At 34.1% G+C, this 21,118-nt stretch overlaps 1 protein-coding gene across 7 annotated transcripts in view; it reads left to right on the top strand.

The window, feature by feature from the left end:
* Nucleotides 1-21,067, top strand: part of Hdc (Histidine decarboxylase) — a 30,030-nt gene extending 8,963 nt beyond the window's left edge. The window contains exons 5-20 of one of the 7 annotated variants that reach the window (XM_053765164.1): nucleotides 570-692; nucleotides 3,459-3,627; nucleotides 4,246-4,355; nucleotides 9,861-10,000; nucleotides 10,389-10,478; nucleotides 10,643-10,713; nucleotides 10,911-10,930; nucleotides 15,184-15,465; nucleotides 15,866-15,964; nucleotides 16,240-16,318; nucleotides 16,471-16,635; nucleotides 17,242-17,349; nucleotides 17,619-17,789; nucleotides 18,020-18,160; nucleotides 18,702-18,739; nucleotides 19,125-19,281. In XM_053765164.1, coding sequence (XP_053621139.1) covers nucleotides 570-692; nucleotides 3,459-3,627; nucleotides 4,246-4,355; nucleotides 9,861-10,000; nucleotides 10,389-10,478; nucleotides 10,643-10,713; nucleotides 10,911-10,930; nucleotides 15,184-15,465; nucleotides 15,866-15,964; nucleotides 16,240-16,318; nucleotides 16,471-16,635; nucleotides 17,242-17,349; nucleotides 17,619-17,789; nucleotides 18,020-18,160; nucleotides 18,702-18,736 — 1,803 coding nt within the window. In that variant the 3' untranslated portion in view covers nucleotides 18,737-18,739; nucleotides 19,125-19,281. Of the gene's footprint in view, nucleotides 1-569; nucleotides 693-3,458; nucleotides 3,628-4,245; nucleotides 4,356-9,860; nucleotides 10,001-10,388; nucleotides 10,479-10,642; nucleotides 10,714-10,910; nucleotides 10,931-15,183; nucleotides 15,466-15,865; nucleotides 15,965-16,239; nucleotides 16,319-16,470; nucleotides 16,636-17,241; nucleotides 17,350-17,618; nucleotides 17,790-18,019; nucleotides 18,161-18,701; nucleotides 18,740-19,124 lie in introns of all 7 variants that reach the window. The other 6 variants (XM_053765163.1, XM_053765161.2, XM_053765166.1 and 3 more) reach the window with 6 other exon arrangements.
* Nucleotides 21,068-21,118: the final 51 nt, after the last annotated feature.

Below are 21,118 nucleotides of genomic sequence, written 5' to 3'. Positions count from 1 at the left end.
CGCCCTACAATAGGACCACTCCATATGAGGGGTAAAGACTGTGGACCGAATAATAATAGTAAGAAAATAACTAGTAAAGCTGTACTGGCTGGACCATAGACAAAAAGTAACAAAATAACATTTTCTTCAATTTTTTTATTATATATTAGTAGAGTATAGTTTCACCCTAGATTAGGACCTTTCCATATCCTTCCATGGTTGTCGTAGGAGGCGGTTAAAGGACATATAGCCTTGTCAGCTCTGAAACAACAATAGCCTTCCCAAAGAGCAGGCAGGCGGTCGGTTCAGCTATGATGATGTGTACTAACCAGTTACAAGAGAAGGTTTTTAGATTCAGATTTATTTATTGCAGATTTATTTTTCAATTTTAAAGGCCCAGTTGAAAATCAGCGCTGTGGTTTACGTCACAGCACATAGCTTAGCTGGCAACCTTTTCAACAACGAATTTATTTTTGTTACCTATAAATTGTAATGTGTTAATGTGCCTAATAGAGCTTTTCTTTGTTTTCTATTTTGGGTTCTCAGGGCTTACTGGGTACACGTAATTTTTTTTTATCTTTAACTGCCAGGCCTCGTCGCCGGCCGGCACCGAACTGGAGACCATCTCCATGAACTGGCTCGGCAAGCTGCTGGGTCTCCCAGAATGCTTCCTCAACGAGAAGAACGATAGTTCGGGAGGCGGAGTCATACAGGTAAGTCTGAAGGACTATTCATATAGATAATATTTTATAACAGACTATATATCGCCCGGGGCCTCGCTCCCGTGGGAATTTTGAGATAAAATATAGCCTATAGCAATCTTGGAACAACCATTCTAATAGTGAAATCGGTTCGGTAGTTCAAATCAGTTGATACAAATAAACTTCTTACCTATCTATCTATCTAGTTACGGAGAATACCCGCCTCAAACATACAAAGTCACAAGCGCTTACCACTTTTTAATAATAGTATAGATTTACTCTTGGCCTGAACTGACCTGAAAGGCTTACTAATATATAATTATAAATCTAATACATTTGCTAATATTGAAGCGTATTTGTTTGTCCTTCTTTGAGCATTGGATTTTTTTTTTTCAGCGAAGGTTTTATAAGTCAAATTATTTGTTCTGAGTCGACACCTTAAGATTTCCTAGGTCTATCAATTTTTTTACTTCCCTTAGCTTTACCGATGTTACATTCCGTTTTCTTATGAGTCTTAATGCCAGCAACACAGTTTCGCCGCACTCAGCCCGATGCCGACACGAATGCGTGAACATTGCATAGTTTGTATGAGAGCTTTTAAATACGCAACGAAAAAACGCAGCCATGTACGCCGAATTCGCCATAGATCGGAAACGTGTATCGCGATAATATATAGCCGGTATAACATGTAAACTATCTTCACAGCTCGTGTTGTTGAATTTTATTGAAACAAAATCAAATATCAATTCAAATCTATAAGTAAAATAATTGTTAACAACGAAAGTGACTTCCTATAAATAGTCTATTTTAATTAATTAATTTACTAGCTGATGCCCGCGACTTCGTTCGCGTGGCCGAACTATTTTTGGTAAGGAGTCAAAATTATTAGAGAAATTTAACTGTACAAACCTGTGGTACAGACAAAGCGTAACGATACCCATACAGAAGATACTCATACGACTGAAATATATATTTCCTATGGTTTAACTGAACCATTGTGATTTTTTTTCAAGTGTTCCAGATCTTCGAATACATAACAATGTAAATATAAAACTTACAAATAGGAAACTACGTACAAAGGTACAACTTATTTCAATAGAAATTTCTTCCGGTAAACTAACGAAAGAAAAATGGAAAAAAATAGGCATTGGCGGGTACAAGAAAGAAAAACATGATATTGCTGTAGTAATCATAAAATGACATGGTAAGATTGTTTACATAAATAAAATTGTAAGAAAAAACGGAGATATACATAAATACATAAAAATGTAATCTGTTATACAATAAACCTGATTGAATTGAACATCAATTGTGAACAATGCCAGTTTAAGATAACGGTAACAAGGTACTTAATTTATGCTCCAATGGTTAAATACGATGAGCTGATATAGCTTCGATAAAATTTTAGCAAAAAATAATTTTTTTAACACTTCTCTTCATTTACTGGATAAAAATAAATAGTACTCATTTAAATTTTTTAATCTCTCCAATAATTTTGACTCCTTACCAAAAATTGTTCGACCACGGGAAACGAAGTCGCGGGCATCAGTTAGTTTTAAATAAAAAGAACATAGGGTACATTCCATTCAGTTTTTTTTTTTTTTTTTCATTTTATTTCACATATAAAGAACAAATATATATAGTACATAATATAAGAACACTGACAAAAACCACAGAGGTTTGTCCACAGTGAGCATCAACGTCAGCAGTAGTATAAAATATTTTGTATTAATCACTTAACAGTAATATAGGAACCACGTACGTAGACCATTTTAAACAAAACAAGTACCTAGTAGTAAGCTGCAATCTAACACAATTGTTCGATAAAGTATGACTTAAGTTTATTTTAAATATTTTTAGGAATTAAGTCATTTTTTACAGAGGTGGGTAGTGCGTTAACTAATCTCGGAAGGAGATATCGCGCTGTCCTCTGCCCGTACATATTGTTGGCTATAGACGTGCACAGTTTCTCTCTGGCAACAGCTCGAGTATATATAGGGTGATTTACTTTGTGACAAACTGTGTTATTAAAAAATTGTTCTTTTAGAAAATTACATGCCATTTGAGAATGCACTGGCAGTATTTTGCAATGTTTGAATAAGCCAATTTCATTTTGAGTGAACTGACGTCTTGTTTTTTTATTTACCACATGTTTTAGAATCTTCAATTGCAATTTATAAATTTTATCGAGATAAGTTTTAAATGTACGACCATAACTACTGAGACCATATTGAATATACGAATGTGCAAGAGAGTTGTACAGCATTAATTTAACTTTATACGGTATACGATCTAGTTAAAATCTCTGTTCATGTGGGAAATTCACGCGAGCGAAGCCGCAGGCAAAAGATAGTTTATTCATAACGCGACGTCCGTGGCCATCATGTCGGACGCTACATTGGAAGTCCCGGGTTCGATCCCCGGTCAGGTCGAGATGGAAAATGATATTTTTCAGATTGACGTGGATCTTGTATATTTATCTAAGTATATATAAGTATATGTTATAAAATATAGCAATAAGATTAAGATGTAGGTATCTTAATAATGTAAAAGCAATGTCATAAGAATATAACAGTTTTCGCCAAACTCCTTTTTGAACCCAGACGACCAACTTCTTTGGTTGTCTGGGTTTAAAAAGAGTTTAAAAACAAGTTTATAGAGAAATCAAGACGTACTTAGCTATGTTTGGAAACCGTTAGCTCTTTTCGAATACATAAGATTGCCGATTTTAACGCCGAATAATAACGAATAGAATTGCAGTATATATTTTTGCTTCAGACAACGGCCAGCGAGGCAACCCTGGTGAGCTTACTAGCTGCCCGCACCAGAGCCTTGATCGAGCTAGCCAAGCTAAATCCTGACCTGCAATCGTCTGAACTGTTGGGCCATCTGATCTGCTATTGCTCCGACCAGGCTCATTCGTCTGTGGAGAAAGCTGGGCTTATTGGTGAGTTGAGGAGTATTCCGAGATTCTGATTATGAAGGGGATTCTTGTGGTCCGTTAGAATAGTTTTCCCGCTGTTTTCTGTGTTGGATACAGTCTGGTTTTTCGTGTGTTTGAACAACTTTCAGGTATTTATCTTCAGTCCAGACCACTTCAGACAAAAAGACCATTTATAGATGGATAAAATTGGGTTTATTTGTAAGTTTACTGCTGAACTAGAAACCGGGATAACTTTCTGGTGAGAGTGGGAAAGCGAGACTGTGTGAGACTATTGGTAGCTTATACAATTGCTCTCTTATTATTCTCCGACGCAAAAGAGGGGTGGCTTAGAGTTTGACCGTTAAGTGTGACAGTCTGTCTGTGTACGTGGCACCGTAGCTCATCAAAGGGTGAACCGATTAATATGCGTTTTTTTTAATAGCTAATTTTTATGCGGTGGTTCTTAGATATGTTCGATCAAAATCGGTTTAGCCGTTCAAAAGTTGTAGCGAAATGTATATTGAGAGTCGGTGTTTTTTAAATTTGTCTAACAAATAAACTCCTAATTCCAGCCTCATTTTTTTGTATTTTGTTTCCAGTATTTTTGTTCAGCTTAGTCTTTTACTAAATATTTTGTCTTAGGTCTGGTGAGGATGCGGTACATCGAGACCGATGAAAACCAGAGCATGCGCGGGGACAAGCTGGAGGAAGCCATACTCAGCGACAAGGCTAAAGGACTGGTTCCATTTTGGGTAAGTGATTTTAATTCTCAATGTAGATGACTTCCTTCATGGCTCTCAACTCTGGGCTTTGGCGGATAAATTTATGATGATAAATAGGTGCAGTTTTAGTGAGTGATTTTAATTCTCTTAAACTGAAAAAAATTAAAGCGGTGGTCGCGTAATGGTTAAGACGCCCGCCTGTAGATCGAAAGGTCTAAGTTCGTATCCTACTCGTGCCATATGAGTTTGTATACCAATCTAATTGATATATAGTAGTATTTATAGACCACCACTTTGCTCCTGTGAAGGAAAACATCGTGAGGAAGCCTGCACACTGGTGGACAGTTTAGTTCCCTAGTGTGTATGCGACTACCTGCCGCTAGATGGCGGTAAGTAGTCATAAAAGTCATGTCAGATGCCTTTAAGCGACTTGAATAAAATCAAACACCAGTGTTAGCAATAACACACTCATTCTCAAAAATATTTGGATCACTTTCTTCATGGCTCTCGACACTGTCGGATAAATTTATATTTCTATTATAAATAGGTGCAGTTTTGAGTAAGTGCTTTTAATTTTCATCCGAAATTAAATCATTCGCTTCTGTGAGAATTTCGGGATAAAAGTACCTACCCTTCGTGTTATTTCAAGTTATATTCTACCTGTGTACCAAATTTCATAACAATCCGTCCAGTAGGTTTAGGCTTGAAAGAGTAACAAACTACACACACACATCCTCACAAACTTTCGCATTTCTAATGTTAGTAGGAATTCTTAAAAAACAATCTATTGGCAGAAGGATAAGTATATATGCTTCGAAATGTAATATCTTATATCAGAGATTCTTATTACGAGAAGCTTTCATATAGCCTCAATATGACAATAACACAGTGTGGCAGTAACTTTACACATAGATACCTAATTCGTAAGTAGCATGTTCTTCAAAATCCTGTTAGAAACTATTCTAAAAGACTATAGATTATCGTCGCTCATGTTTAATGCAATTATTGGAGACATTGATATATAGTTACTTGATGTGGTATGATGAGCACTCATACGGTACTTCCATTGTGCTATGGGTCAGTAGTACTATTGTTCTACTAACCCAAGTTGGTTGGGTACTATTACTGAATGGGATTTCAATGTATTGTTTTAACTGATATACCAGAAGTATCCAAAGTTTTGAGGAGAAAAATAAATTTTCATACGTTTACTGGTGCACACTGGGAATTCTGTTTCATTTTTATATTTGAAATTGATTTCTATGAAAGTAAGTAGATAAAGTGAACTTGGCGTTTACATTTAAAATAATTTTGATTGCATGTTATGAGATTTTACAAAGAGATAAAAACCTACGCGGTACTCGCATTGACCTAAGTAAGAGTTTACAAAAGAGCAAATTTTACGGAACCTTCCAAGCTCAAGTCCGATTCGCACTTGACCGACTTTTTTGATCACTTCGCAAGTTCTTTGGCATTCTTTATCATCAGACTTCACGCACGTCTTTCATGAATTCAATTCAAATAATTTATTGCAATTAATATTGTACTGCAGTTCATCCCTTTTACCAGGACAGAAAATTAGTCACTTCTAGTCCACTAAACAAATTCTATGTTATCACGGATAAGCCTCGCTGAGTAAGCCATCGTGAAGGTAACACGTTTCATTATCGAACTCTAGGTATTATCTACTAATATAGGTAACTTACTACCCAGTTTGTTTATTATGTACTAGATGTTGCCCGAGCTTTCGCTCTCGTGGAAATTTTGAGATAAAATATAGCCTTTAGCAATCTTGGATAATGTACCTTCCTAATGGTGAAAGAATCTTTAAAACCGGTTCGGTAGTTTCAGAGATTACCCGCCTCAAAGATGCAAACTCACAAACGCTTACCTCTGTATAATAATAGTATAAGTTTAAAAGGAAAGCAATCTTTAGGTCCTTTTATTAATATAGTATCTTTATAAAAATCTTCAGTCACTATAAAATAATTAAGACATTTTCAAAAACAGGTGAGAGTGGGAAAGCGAGACTGTGGGAGACTATTGGTAGCTTATACAATTGCTCTCTTTTTAACCTCCGACGCAAAAGGGTGGCTTAGAGTTTGACCGTTAAGTGTGACAGTCTGTCTGTGTACGTGGCACCGTAGCTCATCAACGGGTGAACCGATTTTTATGCGTTATTTTTATTTAATAGCTAATTTTTATGCGGTGGTTCTTAGATATGTTCGATCAAAATCGGTTTAGCCGTTCAAAAACAGCCTTCTTTTTCCCACTGCTGGATATTGGCCTCTCTTAATGAACGTGATCCTTATTTATTATATTAATTTACTAATAACCAAATCAAAAGGAGTCAGTTAAGGCATAATAGCCACGTCCGACATATTTTCTATTTAACTAGTTATAAAAAAAAAAACAATACATAAAGGTATTTAAATAAACAATCACAATAATTAAATATCACTTTAATTGATCAGTTTTATTTATTACGTAACTTACAGTCTTTTTGTTCTCATCATAATTAGGGAAGACATTTTGACTCCTCCATTTAATTTTTTGTTAAACATTTGGCATGAGAGAAAAATGTCTGAATTGGCTAGTTGGAAAGTAGCCAATTTAACCCCCCGACGCAAAAAGAGTGGTGTTATAAGTTTAACGTGTCTGTCTGTGTAACTGTCTGTGGCATCGTAGCTCCCAAGCGGATGAACCGATTTTCGTTTAGTTTTTTTTTTATTTCATAGATAATTTTATCCCGAGTGTTTGTCTTAGCCATGTTTCATGAAAATCGGTTCAGCCGTTCAAAAGTTGTAGCGAAATGAATATTGAAAGTTGGGGGACTTTTTTAATGAGTCTAACAAATAAACTTGTTCTGTGACAAATCAAATTAACAAGTGACAAATGATATATTGGCGACAAAAAGAATGCCTCTTTCAAATCAAATTAGACGATGTCCGACATTAAGAAACTATCTAGATTTACAGTTTTATAGGACACCAGAGGCCTAATAAATCATACACTTAAACCTTCCCCAGGAACCACACTATCTATTGGTGAAAACCACATGAAAATCCGTGCAGCAGTTTTTGAGTTTATCGCGAACATACAGACGGACGCGGCAGTGGACTTTGTTTTATAATTGTAAGGATATGACATACTTTTAAACAAGCGAACAATAATATATTTTAATCTCAATTGTTAGAGACACAGCGACTAAATAACAGGCATCATTAGTTGCAGCCCAAGACACAGTGCTATTCAGTTTTAAACTGTAGACAGCAGGAGATTATTATCAATAGATTGGTCCAAATTACAAGCGGTGTACACATGCGTTATTCCATCAAGTTATCCGTACATATTATAAAACAAAGTCCTCTGGCGCGGCTATCTACTACTGCACGGATTTCCGTACGGTTTTCACCAATAGATTATGTAATGAGGAAGGTTTAGGCGTATAGTTATTGTTTTTCCCCGAGCCAAACCAGGATGGGCTGCTAGTACGATTTAAAATATGTATGTTCTATTTTATATAGTTAAAAAAGTTATATAGTTAAAATATGTCAATGTACAAAATTACGTTTAAATATATACGAATAAAAAATACAAGAATAAATCGATTTATTTCTTTAACTTTATTACATCAATATAGACAAAGACTGCGAAAGAGACGTATGATATACACGTATACAAAAGACAGACTTAATTGCTAATACTGTATTTTGCATTTAATATTGTATTTTAATTATTGTGTTGATATAGACATTTATTTGTTAAAATCTTGCATTCTTAAGAAAATTTCAAACATAAACTGCTTAATATGTGTTGCTATTATTGAAAAACATTCAAAAGAATTTTAAACATTTTCACAGCTAGGAAAAGCTGTGTCCAATGTTATTAATTTAAATCCAGATCCCAATTCAACATATAGGTACATATTTTACAACAAATCATAAAATTAAATTATATCCTACATCAAAAATAAAATTAAATTATATCATCATCAAATGCAATCTACTTATTTTCCTGTAAGCAAACAACAAAGCAATTTTATTTTTGAAACTCTTCAGCTATTCACTTAGACCATACTACTTTTCCTGACATTTCTAAATCTCCTTACAAATTGGTCTCTATGGGACAACATCTTTAAAATGAATACAAAAGCTTATTGGAGTGGTTTTTAATAATCTTACCACTGGGGCATAGGGCTTAATACTTGTTTCATTATTTTACTGCAAGCGTTCCAAACAACTTTGTAAGGATGGGCCAGGACAGAGATGGTTGGCGTAGACTGAAGGAGGCCTATGCCCAGCAATGGGTCACGGTGGGTTGTAGATAATGATGATCACAATGTATAAGAAATAAAATAAAATTGGTAAATTCTCGTGTTAGTCTCTTTTTGTCCAGCTGTGGTACACAATAGTGTGTTATATTATGCCATTTTAAAAACTATATATTATCAATTGTGAGGTCACAATGAAAGATTATTTACAAATTTTTAAAACCGATAATGCCTGAAAAAATTATGAGTTTGAATTTGCGCGCGTAAACGCAAGCCGACTTTTTATGGAATCTATCATAAACAAATATGCGCTTTTACTTATGTGTTTTATTACATGGTTGAATACAACCTATTTTTTTTAACGACTTGAATAAAATGTAAGAGCTCGGTAGTGCCTCGCCAAGTCGAGCCAAGCCAACTCTCTACCTACCTTTTCTTAAACCTTTTGCTGAATTTTTGAAATATTATTGCTTCGGTCCCGATAATCTGTTTGTCAACATTTTCAGATACCATATTGTGAAAGTGCACACTTATTATTAGAATTATTTTATTGTAAAGTTACGTCATGTAAAGTTAGATCATGCAGATTTAGAAGCTTGGTTTACATAAGATCTGATTTTTTACAGTATAATTTCGTGTTCACTTCGTCTTGGCAACATTTTACATGAAACTTTGTTTGGTGGGATGAGAATCTAATGTAACCGAATCTTAGATGTTCAACTATAAAAAATTGTACCGTTGAGTTTGTATCTTTAACACAAGTCTCAAAACACAGATTTTAAAACATAAGTTTTTATATCTGTGTCGCAACCTCACTTTGGGGCTACTGTCTCTTTGTCCATTAATTACGACACTGTATCTCGTGAACCGTCACAGTTAGATATTTGAAATTTTCACAGATTATGTACATCTGTTGTCGCCACAAAACTACAAAACACGCCAAAAGCAGAACAAAATAAATATTTAAAGGGATAAATTATACAACAAATGTGATTTGCTCATTTATTAAGTTTAGGTACCCTTTAGGCACCCTTGATGCGCAAGTCTGTAGCTTTCGTCCGCAGCTCCGCCCGCGTGAATGATCCACGTGAATACTCATTTCTCCGGGATGAAAGGTACCCTATGTCTTTCTCCGTACTTCAAACTATATATATGTAAAATTTGTTTATTTGTAAAAAAGATTTTTGGTTGACCACATAAAGCACGAAGAGGTAACAACAAACTTACTTTCGCCTTTACAATATTAGTTGGGATTTTTTCAGGTGTGTGCAACCCTGGGCACGACTGGTTCTGTAGCCTTCGACAATCTCCGTGAGATCGGGGAAGTTTGTGAACGTCATTCGGCGTGGCTGCACACAGACGCGGCGTATGCTGGCAGCGCCTTTATATGTCCTGAGTTCAGGTAGGTGGCTCCACGAAGCTAGCCACTCAATTCATCAATATAAGCAAACACAAAAAAAATATTATGTTGAACGCGTAGATAGAAAGAGGCTTATACCCAGCAGTAGGTCACGGAAGGCAGCAGCTGATGATGATGAAATAACACAAAGAGGATACGCCTTTCGTAGTGGAAGTGGCGTACATCTTATGGACCCAGGTCCATTACCTGTAGGAAAACAGGCTATTTATAAAATTGCCGAAGTAATAATTTTTTTATAGAGAAAAATAACTAAACTTATACTATAGGTACTTAAGAAGGCCGATGAAAATTCAATTGCTGAAGCTACATAATGATCTAAATTTATATAAACTTTCAGCTATAGAATATGAAGTAAATAACAATTTTTCAGGCACTGGTTAGATGGCATTGAACTGGTGGACTCCTTCGCTTTTAATCCTTCGAAATGGCTGATGGTGAATTTCGATTGCACCGCTATGTGGTACGAACTTTTTTACTTATCTTAAAATGTCACGAAAAGACAGTTTACTGTTTGATTCTATCTACATTTTTAAGCTCTGATTAATAGAAATTTTATTATGAAACAAAATTTTCGAAAAGATTTGCGAAAGACTTGTTTGTATTACGTATATTTTCTATTTTTAGGGTAAAAGACAGCACTGCGCTTCACAGGACATTCAATGTGAACCCCATTTATCTGAGACACGAGAATTCAGGTTAGTAGAATTATTACATTTTAAATTATTGTAATACAGAAAATATTATTTTACCATCGTTGATTGATTAAGTAAGAAAATTTTGTTATGTTGTTGACATAAAATATTATATGCTATTTTGTTTTCTCTTTGTTTGATCTAAGTTATATGCGTATAATTGTTTTATTATGACTAATTTTTTCGTGATTTGCTTGCAGGAAAAGCCATTGATTATATGGTAAGGAATCTTCTAATTTATTCATTTTTTTTATATATATTTATTACGCCAAGATTTTTAAATTTATCGCTGCGTTTTGGGGTTTCGCTCCCGTGGAAATATCAGGATAGATAGATAAAAGTACCCTATGTCATTCAGGAATAAAGTAGCTTCCGATAGAAGATTACCCCCTACATACAAATTAACAAACATTTCCTCTTTATAATATTGGTAGTGTTGAAGTCTAGATCAATATAGACGAGGGAGGAAATGGAACATATATATGTATGTACTTTCTATCAGTGATGTAACTTGTCACAGTTCTCACATGAAGCCATATGAAACATTGTTTCTATGTGACAGGCGAAGCGATGTGAAGGGTTTAGGGCAAAAGAAACCAGGATTGATAATATTAGAAATGATTTATTGAAAAAGTAAAAGAACGCAATTCTGAACTAGGCAGTGTTGTAAGAGGACAGAGACAAAGTTTTTTTTTTTTAATTGTGTGGATTATAACTAATACAACACCCGCCCTTAAGCCAAACAATTCAACATAAACACAATATTAAACAGTTTTCAAGCCAATATTAGTAATGCAACTAAAATGCTTATCTTTACTTAAAGACTTCGTTAGTACATCAGCTGGCATATTTTCTGTAGACATGTATTCTAAATTCAAAATTTTATCATTAACAATTTGTCGTACAAAATGATGCCTTATGTCAATGTGCTTGCTTCTACTGTGATGTATTTGACTTTTACATAACTTTTGAGCGGATTGACCATCGTTATACAGTGTAATCGAACAATATTTTCCTAAGCACTCATACAAGAAATTTCTAAGAAATGTTGCTTCTTTGGCTCCTTCACACAATGCCATATACTCAGCTTCTGTGGTTGAAAGAGCCACAGTTTTCTGTTTGCGGCTTTCTCATGAAACCGCCGCATTACCTATTTTAAATATGTAACCCGTATAAGAACGGCGATCCAACTGACTTGATGCCCAATCTGCATCAACAAAGCCTGTGACAGAAAACGTGGTTTTTTCATACACTATACAATAGTCCATCGTGCCCTTTAGATATCGTAAAATTCGTTTGGCCGCCTTCCAGTGAACTTCTGTATGGCAGTTATTAAACTGACTTAACAAACTCGTAGCATGTGCGATATCTGGTCTCGTACATACGGCTATATACATAATACATCCCATAAGACTTCTGTATCTTAAATTATCAATATTTTGAACTCCTTTTTCAAATTTCATTCCACTTTCTAATGGTGTATTCACCGGCTTACATTCAATCATATTAAATTGTTCCAACACCTTTTGTATATAATTTTTCTGATCTAATATAATTTTGTTAACTTCCTGTTTCAAGCGCATTCCCAAAACATGTGTAGCTTGACCAAGGTCTTTCATTTCAAACATCTTCATTAAAGCCTCTTTCAGCTTCATTTTTGCTGGTGAATTTTTACTAAAAATTAAAATATCATCCACATACAATGCCAGTATGATCAGATTCCCATCATCCATTTTTATATAAACACAGGGTTCACTTAGTGACTTTTGAAATTGTAACTCCTTCAGAGCATTATCTATTTTATCATACCAGGCCTTTGATGCCTGCTTAAGACCATATATCGCTTTGTTTAATTTAAAAACATGGTCTTCTTTGCCTTTAACTTTAAACCCATCTGGTTGATCCATATACACAGTTTCCTGTAAGTTACCATTGAGGAATGCAGTCTTGACATCCATATGATCGACAGACATATCCAAATCAACAGCTAAGGCAAGTAGGGTACGAATTGTAGAATATCTTACTACCGGAGAATACGTTTCTTTGTAATCCTCACCATACTTTTGGGTAAAACCTTTTGCAACAAGACGTGCCTTATAATGTTGTAGCTCACCATCGGGTCCAAGTTTCTTCTTAAAAATCCATTTACATTTCACGGATTTCTTTCCAGCAGGTAATGTAGTTAATGTCCATGCTTTGTTCTTTTCAAATGACTCAAACTCATCCATTATAGCTCTCTTCCAATGTTCACTTTCAGGTCCTGATAGCGCTTCCTGGACTGTCAATGGTTCATCACTATAGTTCATTATTTTCATTGCTATTTCATCATTATGATTTTCTTCAATATCCTCATATTCACTGGTTGATATATCTGAAGCCATATTTGGAGTCCACGTAACATCTGAAGAATTATCATTAAAAGTAGTAGAAGTGGAACTAGAATCTGAGATTTCTATAATAGATTGCCGTGATGGCATTTCATTCACAATTGTCTCACTTGTAGTAAGATCTAATATACAATCAGTAGTTTTATTGTCTTGACTATCTTGGTTTGGCATTTTTACTATTTTGTAGTTTTCGCAGGAAATATTATTTTTAAACTGATATTTACTCGTCCTGTGATTAAAAATCCATTTACATTTCACGGATTTCTTTCCAGCAGGTAATGTAGTTAATGTCCATGCTTTGTTCTTTTCAAATGACTCAAACTCATCCATTATAGCTCTCTTCCAATGTTCACTTTCAGGTCCTGATAGCGCTTCCTGGACTGTCAATGGTTCATCACTATAGTTCATTATTTTCATTGCTATTTCATCATTATGATTTTCTTCAATATCCTCATATTCACTGGTTGATATATCTGAAGCCATATTTGGAGTCCACGTAACATCTGAAGAATTATCATTAAAAGTAGTAGAAGTGGAACTAGAATCTGAGATTTCTATAATAGATTGCCGTGATGGCATTTCATTCACAATTGTCTCACTTGTAGTAAGATCTAATATACAATCAGTAGTTTTATTATGCTGATTAATTTGCCAATCTCTGTACATCTTTTCTTCTAAAAACTTAACATCTCTAGACTTTATACATTTAAATGGATTTTCTGGATCCGCGGAGAGTGCTCAACGTAGTTTTTCAGAATATTTTTGTTGTTTGTCATATGACAAGTAGCACCGGAATCAACATACCACGCATTTGAGTTAATATCCACTGCCAAAGCAGTAAGCAACGTTCCATTCCAAGCTTTTTCACTTTTGTCACATTTCTTCTCACTCTTTGCTGTTTTAGTTGGACAGTTTTTTGCAAAATGACCTGTTTTTTTACAGTAAAAACATTTGATTTTTGAGTAATTTCTACCGACTGTCTTTGCAGAACGACTTGTCAACAATGCACTTTCTTCACTGCCTTTATCAAAATCCCTGCGTAAATTTTCTTGTAATAGTTTACTTTTCACAGTTTCACTACACAGTTTAATGTTTGAGTTTTCTAATGCCATAATTAATGGATCATAGTCCGACGGCAAACCGCTTAACATTAAAACTGATAGAAAATCATCGTCCAATGGAGAATTAATATCTCGTAATTGCTGATCTAGATCACAGATCTTTAAGAGATAAGCTTCCATATCATTGAACTGTTCTAATTTCAATCCAAATAACGTCCGTAAAAGTCCAAGCCTTCGACACAGACCCCTATCCTCGTAAGCATTCTTAAGGTTTGTCCATGCTTCATAACCAGTGTTTACATTCCGCACATGGGAAAATGACGACGGCTGCACCATCAAACAGATTTTCGCAAGCGCTCTTTGTTGTTTGCGCGCATCCGTAACCTTGGGTACGCCTGGCCCCGATTCCTCGATGCAGTCCCATAGATCTTCATGTATCAAATACATTCGCATCAAAAACTTCCAATTTCCGTAATTAGAAATACCGTTAAGCTTCTCAATGATATGCGCAGTGGAAGCGTGCTGGGCCCATAACCTGAAGGGTTTAGGGCAAAAGAAACCAGGATTGATAATATTAGAAATGATTTATTGAAAAAGTAAAAGAACGCAATTCTGAACTAGGCAGTGTTGTAAGAGGACAGAGACAAAGTTTTTTTTTTTTTTAATTGTGTGGATTATAACTAATACAACACGATGTATTATCATTCTTTGTGTAAGTTTTAGTAGAGATATAATTGACTGTAAGAATTTTGAATATTGCTATCTATGCAAAACTCGAAGGCTACGTTTAGCTGTATGGTGGGGGTGGGTAATAGTGAACTTATACTATACTTAACCTTTGTAACTTAACTTAACGTTGATAGCCTATTGCCAATGAAAACAAATTCCAAGTTTTCTATTGATTTACTTTTACAATCTGGAGGAGACGACACTGATATATTATTCAATTTGTTATGTTGTTTTATTGTTAAACTATTGTTTCATTTACGCGATCGTATTTCTCAATCATTATGTAATAAATCTAGATTGGCTCTCAAAAATCGGACGAGAAGAAATTCGAAATCAACACAGATTTGAAGCAAACAAAAAGTGTCAATATCGATATATCCAAATTTAATGGCAAAGTGACATATATAAATGGTGTAAATGGAGATAAACTAAGCGATGATGAAGGAATAATGAACAGCGATGATGGTAGTGAAGATTTGTATGCAGAAGCCAATAAGAAGCTACATGGATATGATGAAATAGCTCCTGGATGCGGCAAAACAATACAGCTGGAGAACCCTGATAAGAAAGAGTTACTCGTAAGAATAATGAACTAGATGATACTTTCGGTGGTGGGGCTATAATTGCCGAATTACTTGAGCACATTTTTGTGTGTGTGTAAAAATTAAAGAAAATTTTGCAAGGTGGTGGAAATTACAAAAAAAAATTGTCATGGTTTATGGTGAAATTCTTCCCCTACTTGACTTATATGGCAACATTTATCATATGTATAACAAAAATTATTTTGCTTCTGAAATTAATTATTGCAAAAAATTATGACGGTAATTGGTTTTGGTCTTTTATCGTAATGAGTGTCTTGTGGTTTTGGTGATCCAGTTGGTGATTGACTTATATACCATACTTATAATGACCATAATAATGTAGATATTAATAATTAAAATAGCGAAAATAGACTCCAAAGTTATCATTTTTCCGCAGCACTGGCAAATTCCATTGAGTCGTCGATTCAGAGCTCTGAAGCTCTGGTTTGTTCTGAGAAACTACGGCGTCAGTGGCATCCAGAAACATATTCGTGAGGTTAGTATTACAAAAATTACTTCAAGCGTAGACAGAGAAAATTGTAGACATGGTTTTATCTTCCAAGATAATGACATACTTTTGACAAATATTCCGAGGAGAAATAGTACTACGCTAATGTAATGATATTGGGATAAGGGACAAATGTGTCCCTTATTGTGTGCCAGCTTCAATAGAGCTTAGATTTGCCAGTTCCTAATTAATTTTCTTTGTTTTTAATTTCAATTCATATTTCCATCATAATTACAAAACTAGTAATCTAATAACAATTTCAGAGTGTTCGTCTTGCTCAGAAGTTCGAAGCGATGGTGCAGGATGACCCAAGATTCGAAATCCCACAATCAAGAAACTTAGGTAGGTATTCCATAGCATTAATATATTCATCTAGACTGAATTGTAGTTTTTGTACAAGATCCGTCCATATTCTTATTATTCCTAAATACAATGACTTTAAAGATTAAATTATACATTTTCGTGTAAATAATATTGCAATAATCAATTTCCAGGGCTAGTAGCCTTCCGGCTGAAGGGTGACAATGCACTGACTGAGCGTCTGCTGAAGCGTCTGAACGCACGCGGACACATGCACGCGGTCCCTGCTTGCTTTAAGGGGATATACGTCATCAGGTTCACCGTAACCTCTCCCAGGACCACCAACCAGGATATCTTGGGTAAAAACATTCATACATAATTATATATCAATGCCGCAACTCAATTGCTCGATTGTCTTCGTTGTTTTCACGTCCGTTGGTAGACAACGCAGAAATTGTATGGAAATTCGACGTACGTCCCGTCGACGTATGCTTAGATATTATATATGTCAAAACCTATGGAAAACAATTGGGCACAATGTAGTAGCAACGCACTACGTCTACTCAATGGAGTAATGGGGTCTTTTATATTACACTATTTTACTACTGGAACGTCACCAATAAGTAATAGTGACATTGGGTACTGTCGATAGAGTATCTACTAGAATGAGCTACTTATCTACGCATCTAGAAGACGCATTTGGTGGCAAGGTATTTATAGCTGCTGTATAAAAACCATGAAACAAAAGCACGTAGCACGTCGTCGCGAACACATTATCTCGTTTTTTTAACACGATGCGCACGCGATATGCAAAAGTGACAGCATGCGTACGTTAGTAACTGTATGTTTCGTAGTAGGCCTTCAGAAGTCCTTCACGTGATATATATAAGTAGATGAATAGTATATTTTAAAATCACATACTTAATTTTATTTTGAAATTTTCATGATATATCATTAAATTGCAGATGATTGGAAAGAGATACAGACGGTTGCCACGCATATCTTAATGGAAATGTTTGGTTCTGAGAATGGTAACATCACTGCGCCCAAGAAACCAAAGGTCTCTCTCAGACGTAAGTGTAAACTTAATTCATTTAATTTATTTGTCGATGATTCTAAATCGTCATACTAGATCTTGAAAGAAATGGAGCTGGAGCTGGAGTTGAAATCAACTTGGACAAAATTATCAAAATACTGAGTGATATATTTATATATTTTAAATATAGTAGCATAAATATAACACGCTATCAAGTTACGACATTTATGTGATAGTGGACCGGATAATTCAGTTATATTTCTTAAAATAGTAGATAGTAAACGAAATGCGTTTTATTTATTTCAGAGACCCGCGATCTCAACGCCACCTTTGGCACCAGTCTGCTGCTGGCTAACAGTCCAATGAGTCCTAAGATAGTGAATGGCACTCATGTCGCAATCTGTGACTATGAGCAAGTCCTCACATCGTGCGCTCAAACCTTCATGCAGCTCAAGATGGAACCTAAGGACAGCCCTGGTAAGGTTCAATACTGTTTAGCCTGTTCCTATTCAGACTGTTTAATTACTGCCCAATTTCTAAGACACAGTATTTTGTTAATATTTTTTTATCTGAATTTGTGGAAGGAAGTTTGGTAAAATATTGGTGGTGGTTTTTTAATCTAGAAAATACCTTAACCACTAAATTTGACTTTTAATATTAATTTTGGCGGTTTCTTTTCGCTTTAATTATTATTCCCTAAATAACAGAGATGCGCCGTCGCATCCGTGGTATCAAGATGTGCGGCAAGAAGTTCTCTCTTGACTCATGCATGGACATGGTTCAGGGTCTGATGATGGAACAGTTTCTCCCTCTTTGCTCCGAAGAGGAATCCCAAGAGGCTTCTAATGGTGGGTGGAGGGTGCCTAATATAAGCTTAACATTATTTACAACGGCTTCTGTAGGATTTGCTACTAATTTCTTTAGTATATGCATGAAGCTAGTAGTTGGGTGTAGTAAATTTTTATTCATATTTATTAGAAGAACTAATTTAAAAAATTCAAATTGAACTGCATCACTAAAGTTTGCATTTGTGATTTTTATGATTGCTATAATTTTTATTTTGTTTCGAAGCATTTAGTAGTATTTGTGTTTTGCAACATTTTATGTTACAGTTATCTCAGAATTCATTAATAATTAAGTATTTATTTTATTTTTCGTTTATTCTTGAATCATTTGTGTTTGATAGCCAATAGTTCAATTATTTGAATATTGTAAAAATTTACAGCGAGAAAGTATTAAATAGCTAAAAAAAAAACGAAGGTGTTTATTTTTATGAATATATATGGCAATTGTCTATCAAACTTTCTCTTGATATTTTAATATATGTTTTAGTTATTTTTCTGTTGTTTAATTTCATTTACTTTTTTTTAAATAACTATAATATTTTAGGCAAGGAAAATGATGCGGCCAGTGACAAAAAATAAGAGGTAAGATTGATTTTTTGTGGTGAACAAGCAATCAAATCTTGTTTACGATTTTCCTTTAGTACTTAATTTTTCTAGTATGTACATTTACACTATCTAAAAACAATGATGGTTTCCTATCATCAGTATGTATTCTGTAACACAAAGTAGGAAAGTATGATATATTTTCATTTCGCCATTAGGGATTCAATCTAAGTTTGTGAATCTATCCTGATATTAATGCCTGGAAAAAATTATTAATATTTTAATGTTGAATGATAAACAATATCTTTTTTTATCCCATTAAATTAGAATATAGTTAGGATAACTTGTCTGTCATTATTTAAAAACTTTGTCATTATTTAAAAGGTAATTCCCTAAATGCATAAAATATTTTTCCTTTCAATAGCTTCTTAAATCCAGGTTCCAGTCCCTGCGACAGATCATCTCTTTCATCATCACCAGTGACATCTATCGGCACAATCAAGCAAGAACACAACTCTGACTCAAACCAACTTCAAGTACCAGCTGCACCATCTAGACAGTACCGTTCTAAATCCGTTGACGTATCCCTTTCTGGGTTAAGTCTTGACGATGCAAAAATTACCATTGATATGAAGAAAAATGAAATAACCATAACTCCAACTGGCTCAAAAGACATAAAAGAAGTCGCTGAATCTCAAAAACCTGTTCAAATTAGTGATATAGAAGAAAAGTTGAACATTGGAGATAAAATAACACAAGCGTTTGAAAATTTCCAAGATGGTTTACAAATGTTGAGTGAGTATAGACAAAACACCGAGGAAAAGGTTGAGAAAAATGACGATTGCGCAAAATTAACTATACGAGGGCCAGGCAGTTACATTAAGAAGTTAATTCAGCAATTTAGTGAAGGTCCCTTCGAAAGTGAGGACGCTAAACCAGAATCTGAAAGGGCTATCTCGACGCAGTCAATAAGAGATAGGGCGGACGCCATTTGCAAAAAGTGCTTGCATTATAAAGGTAAAATTTCAAAATAATTTACTCGATTTTTGTTTATGGTTATAAAGCTTTAGTGCTGCGTACTTCGGGGTTAGATGACAAGGTCTGAAAAATATGTATGCTCTAGATAAAATAGACGTGTCTGTGACCATTGTGATTATTTATAGACTGTACAATACCGCTGAATTAAATTTGGTTAGAAAGGTTAGTTTTTCCCTGGTATTTCTAATTTCGCGAATAGTCATCAAAATATAAAAAAATGTCATCTACCATATTTCGTTTGTGTATTAATTAGTTACATAGGTACGTTTTAATAATATTTGTTAAGTAAGTATATATTTAAATTGGAGTGAATATGAATATTTTGAATTCAAACTGCAGTATAATTACGCATACTACAGTATAGAATAGGTGTGATAATATCAAACTGTGAGCTAATATTTGTGAAATTATTGTTTTCAAATTTTATTGATATATTATTTTAATTATGGTAATTGGTATTAATTACAGTACCTATAGGTTTAAGATTATTGCAATATTATGAATATAAACATCATAAATTTTTAGATCTATTTCCAATAAAACTTAGTAGTCTAAGTATAGCGAGACATATAAAAGTATATAATATAATAATATTGGCCCGTATTTATTTAAGAAATTTTAAAAATGTGTATTTAGGCAATAATAGTTAAAGGAACGTTGTAACGAGTTAATCACAGTAGAAAATTAAATTAATAAATATATATCGTTATAAGGACTTGTAAATAATATGTTTGATTGCACAAACAGTTTTTGTCTTTTTCATAATTAAAAAGTCATTTTATTGATTTTAAAATGATAATTCAATTTAATCCTTGTTACAGACTTAATAAATAAACTCAAACAATTTATAATTAGCCATTGTGTTATTTCCATATTGTATCATAGTCATGATTAAATATATGACGAAAGTCCCAATATATTCTCATTATGTATTATAATATATTTTAATTACTGCTGTGCTATATCAATAAAATGATGAGCGGTTATATTCTAAATATATATCGTTATATTACTAATAGAATTCTTTAGAGTTATATATAACGAGTTAATGTAATTTTATTATGATAAAAATATTCATGAACCAAAGTAATATATATATATATATATATATATATATATGTATATATATATACAAACTGAACACATGATATGTTTATGAATAAGATTATAGAAGTAGCCAAGTATAATCACATTAGAATTATTCAAAAATTATTCTACAAAAAAAAAGTTACGTTATAAAATAAAATGTAATCTCTGATATTATCTCAATATATGTATGAAGCAAACGCAGTGTCTTTGTTTTATTTGCTAAGGACGGTGAATCCTAAAGCGAGAATGTTCTATCTAACTTTTTCCGTCCAACTGTTGGGCAAATGGGAG

The sequence above is a fragment of the Plodia interpunctella genome, chromosome 27, assembly GCF_027563975.2.
Source record: "Plodia interpunctella isolate USDA-ARS_2022_Savannah chromosome 27, ilPloInte3.2, whole genome shotgun sequence".
NCBI classification, from domain to species: Eukaryota; Metazoa; Arthropoda; class Insecta; order Lepidoptera; family Pyralidae; genus Plodia; species Plodia interpunctella.
The sequence above is the reverse complement of the archived record's forward strand: the minus strand, read 5'-3'. Positions and strand labels throughout refer to the sequence as shown.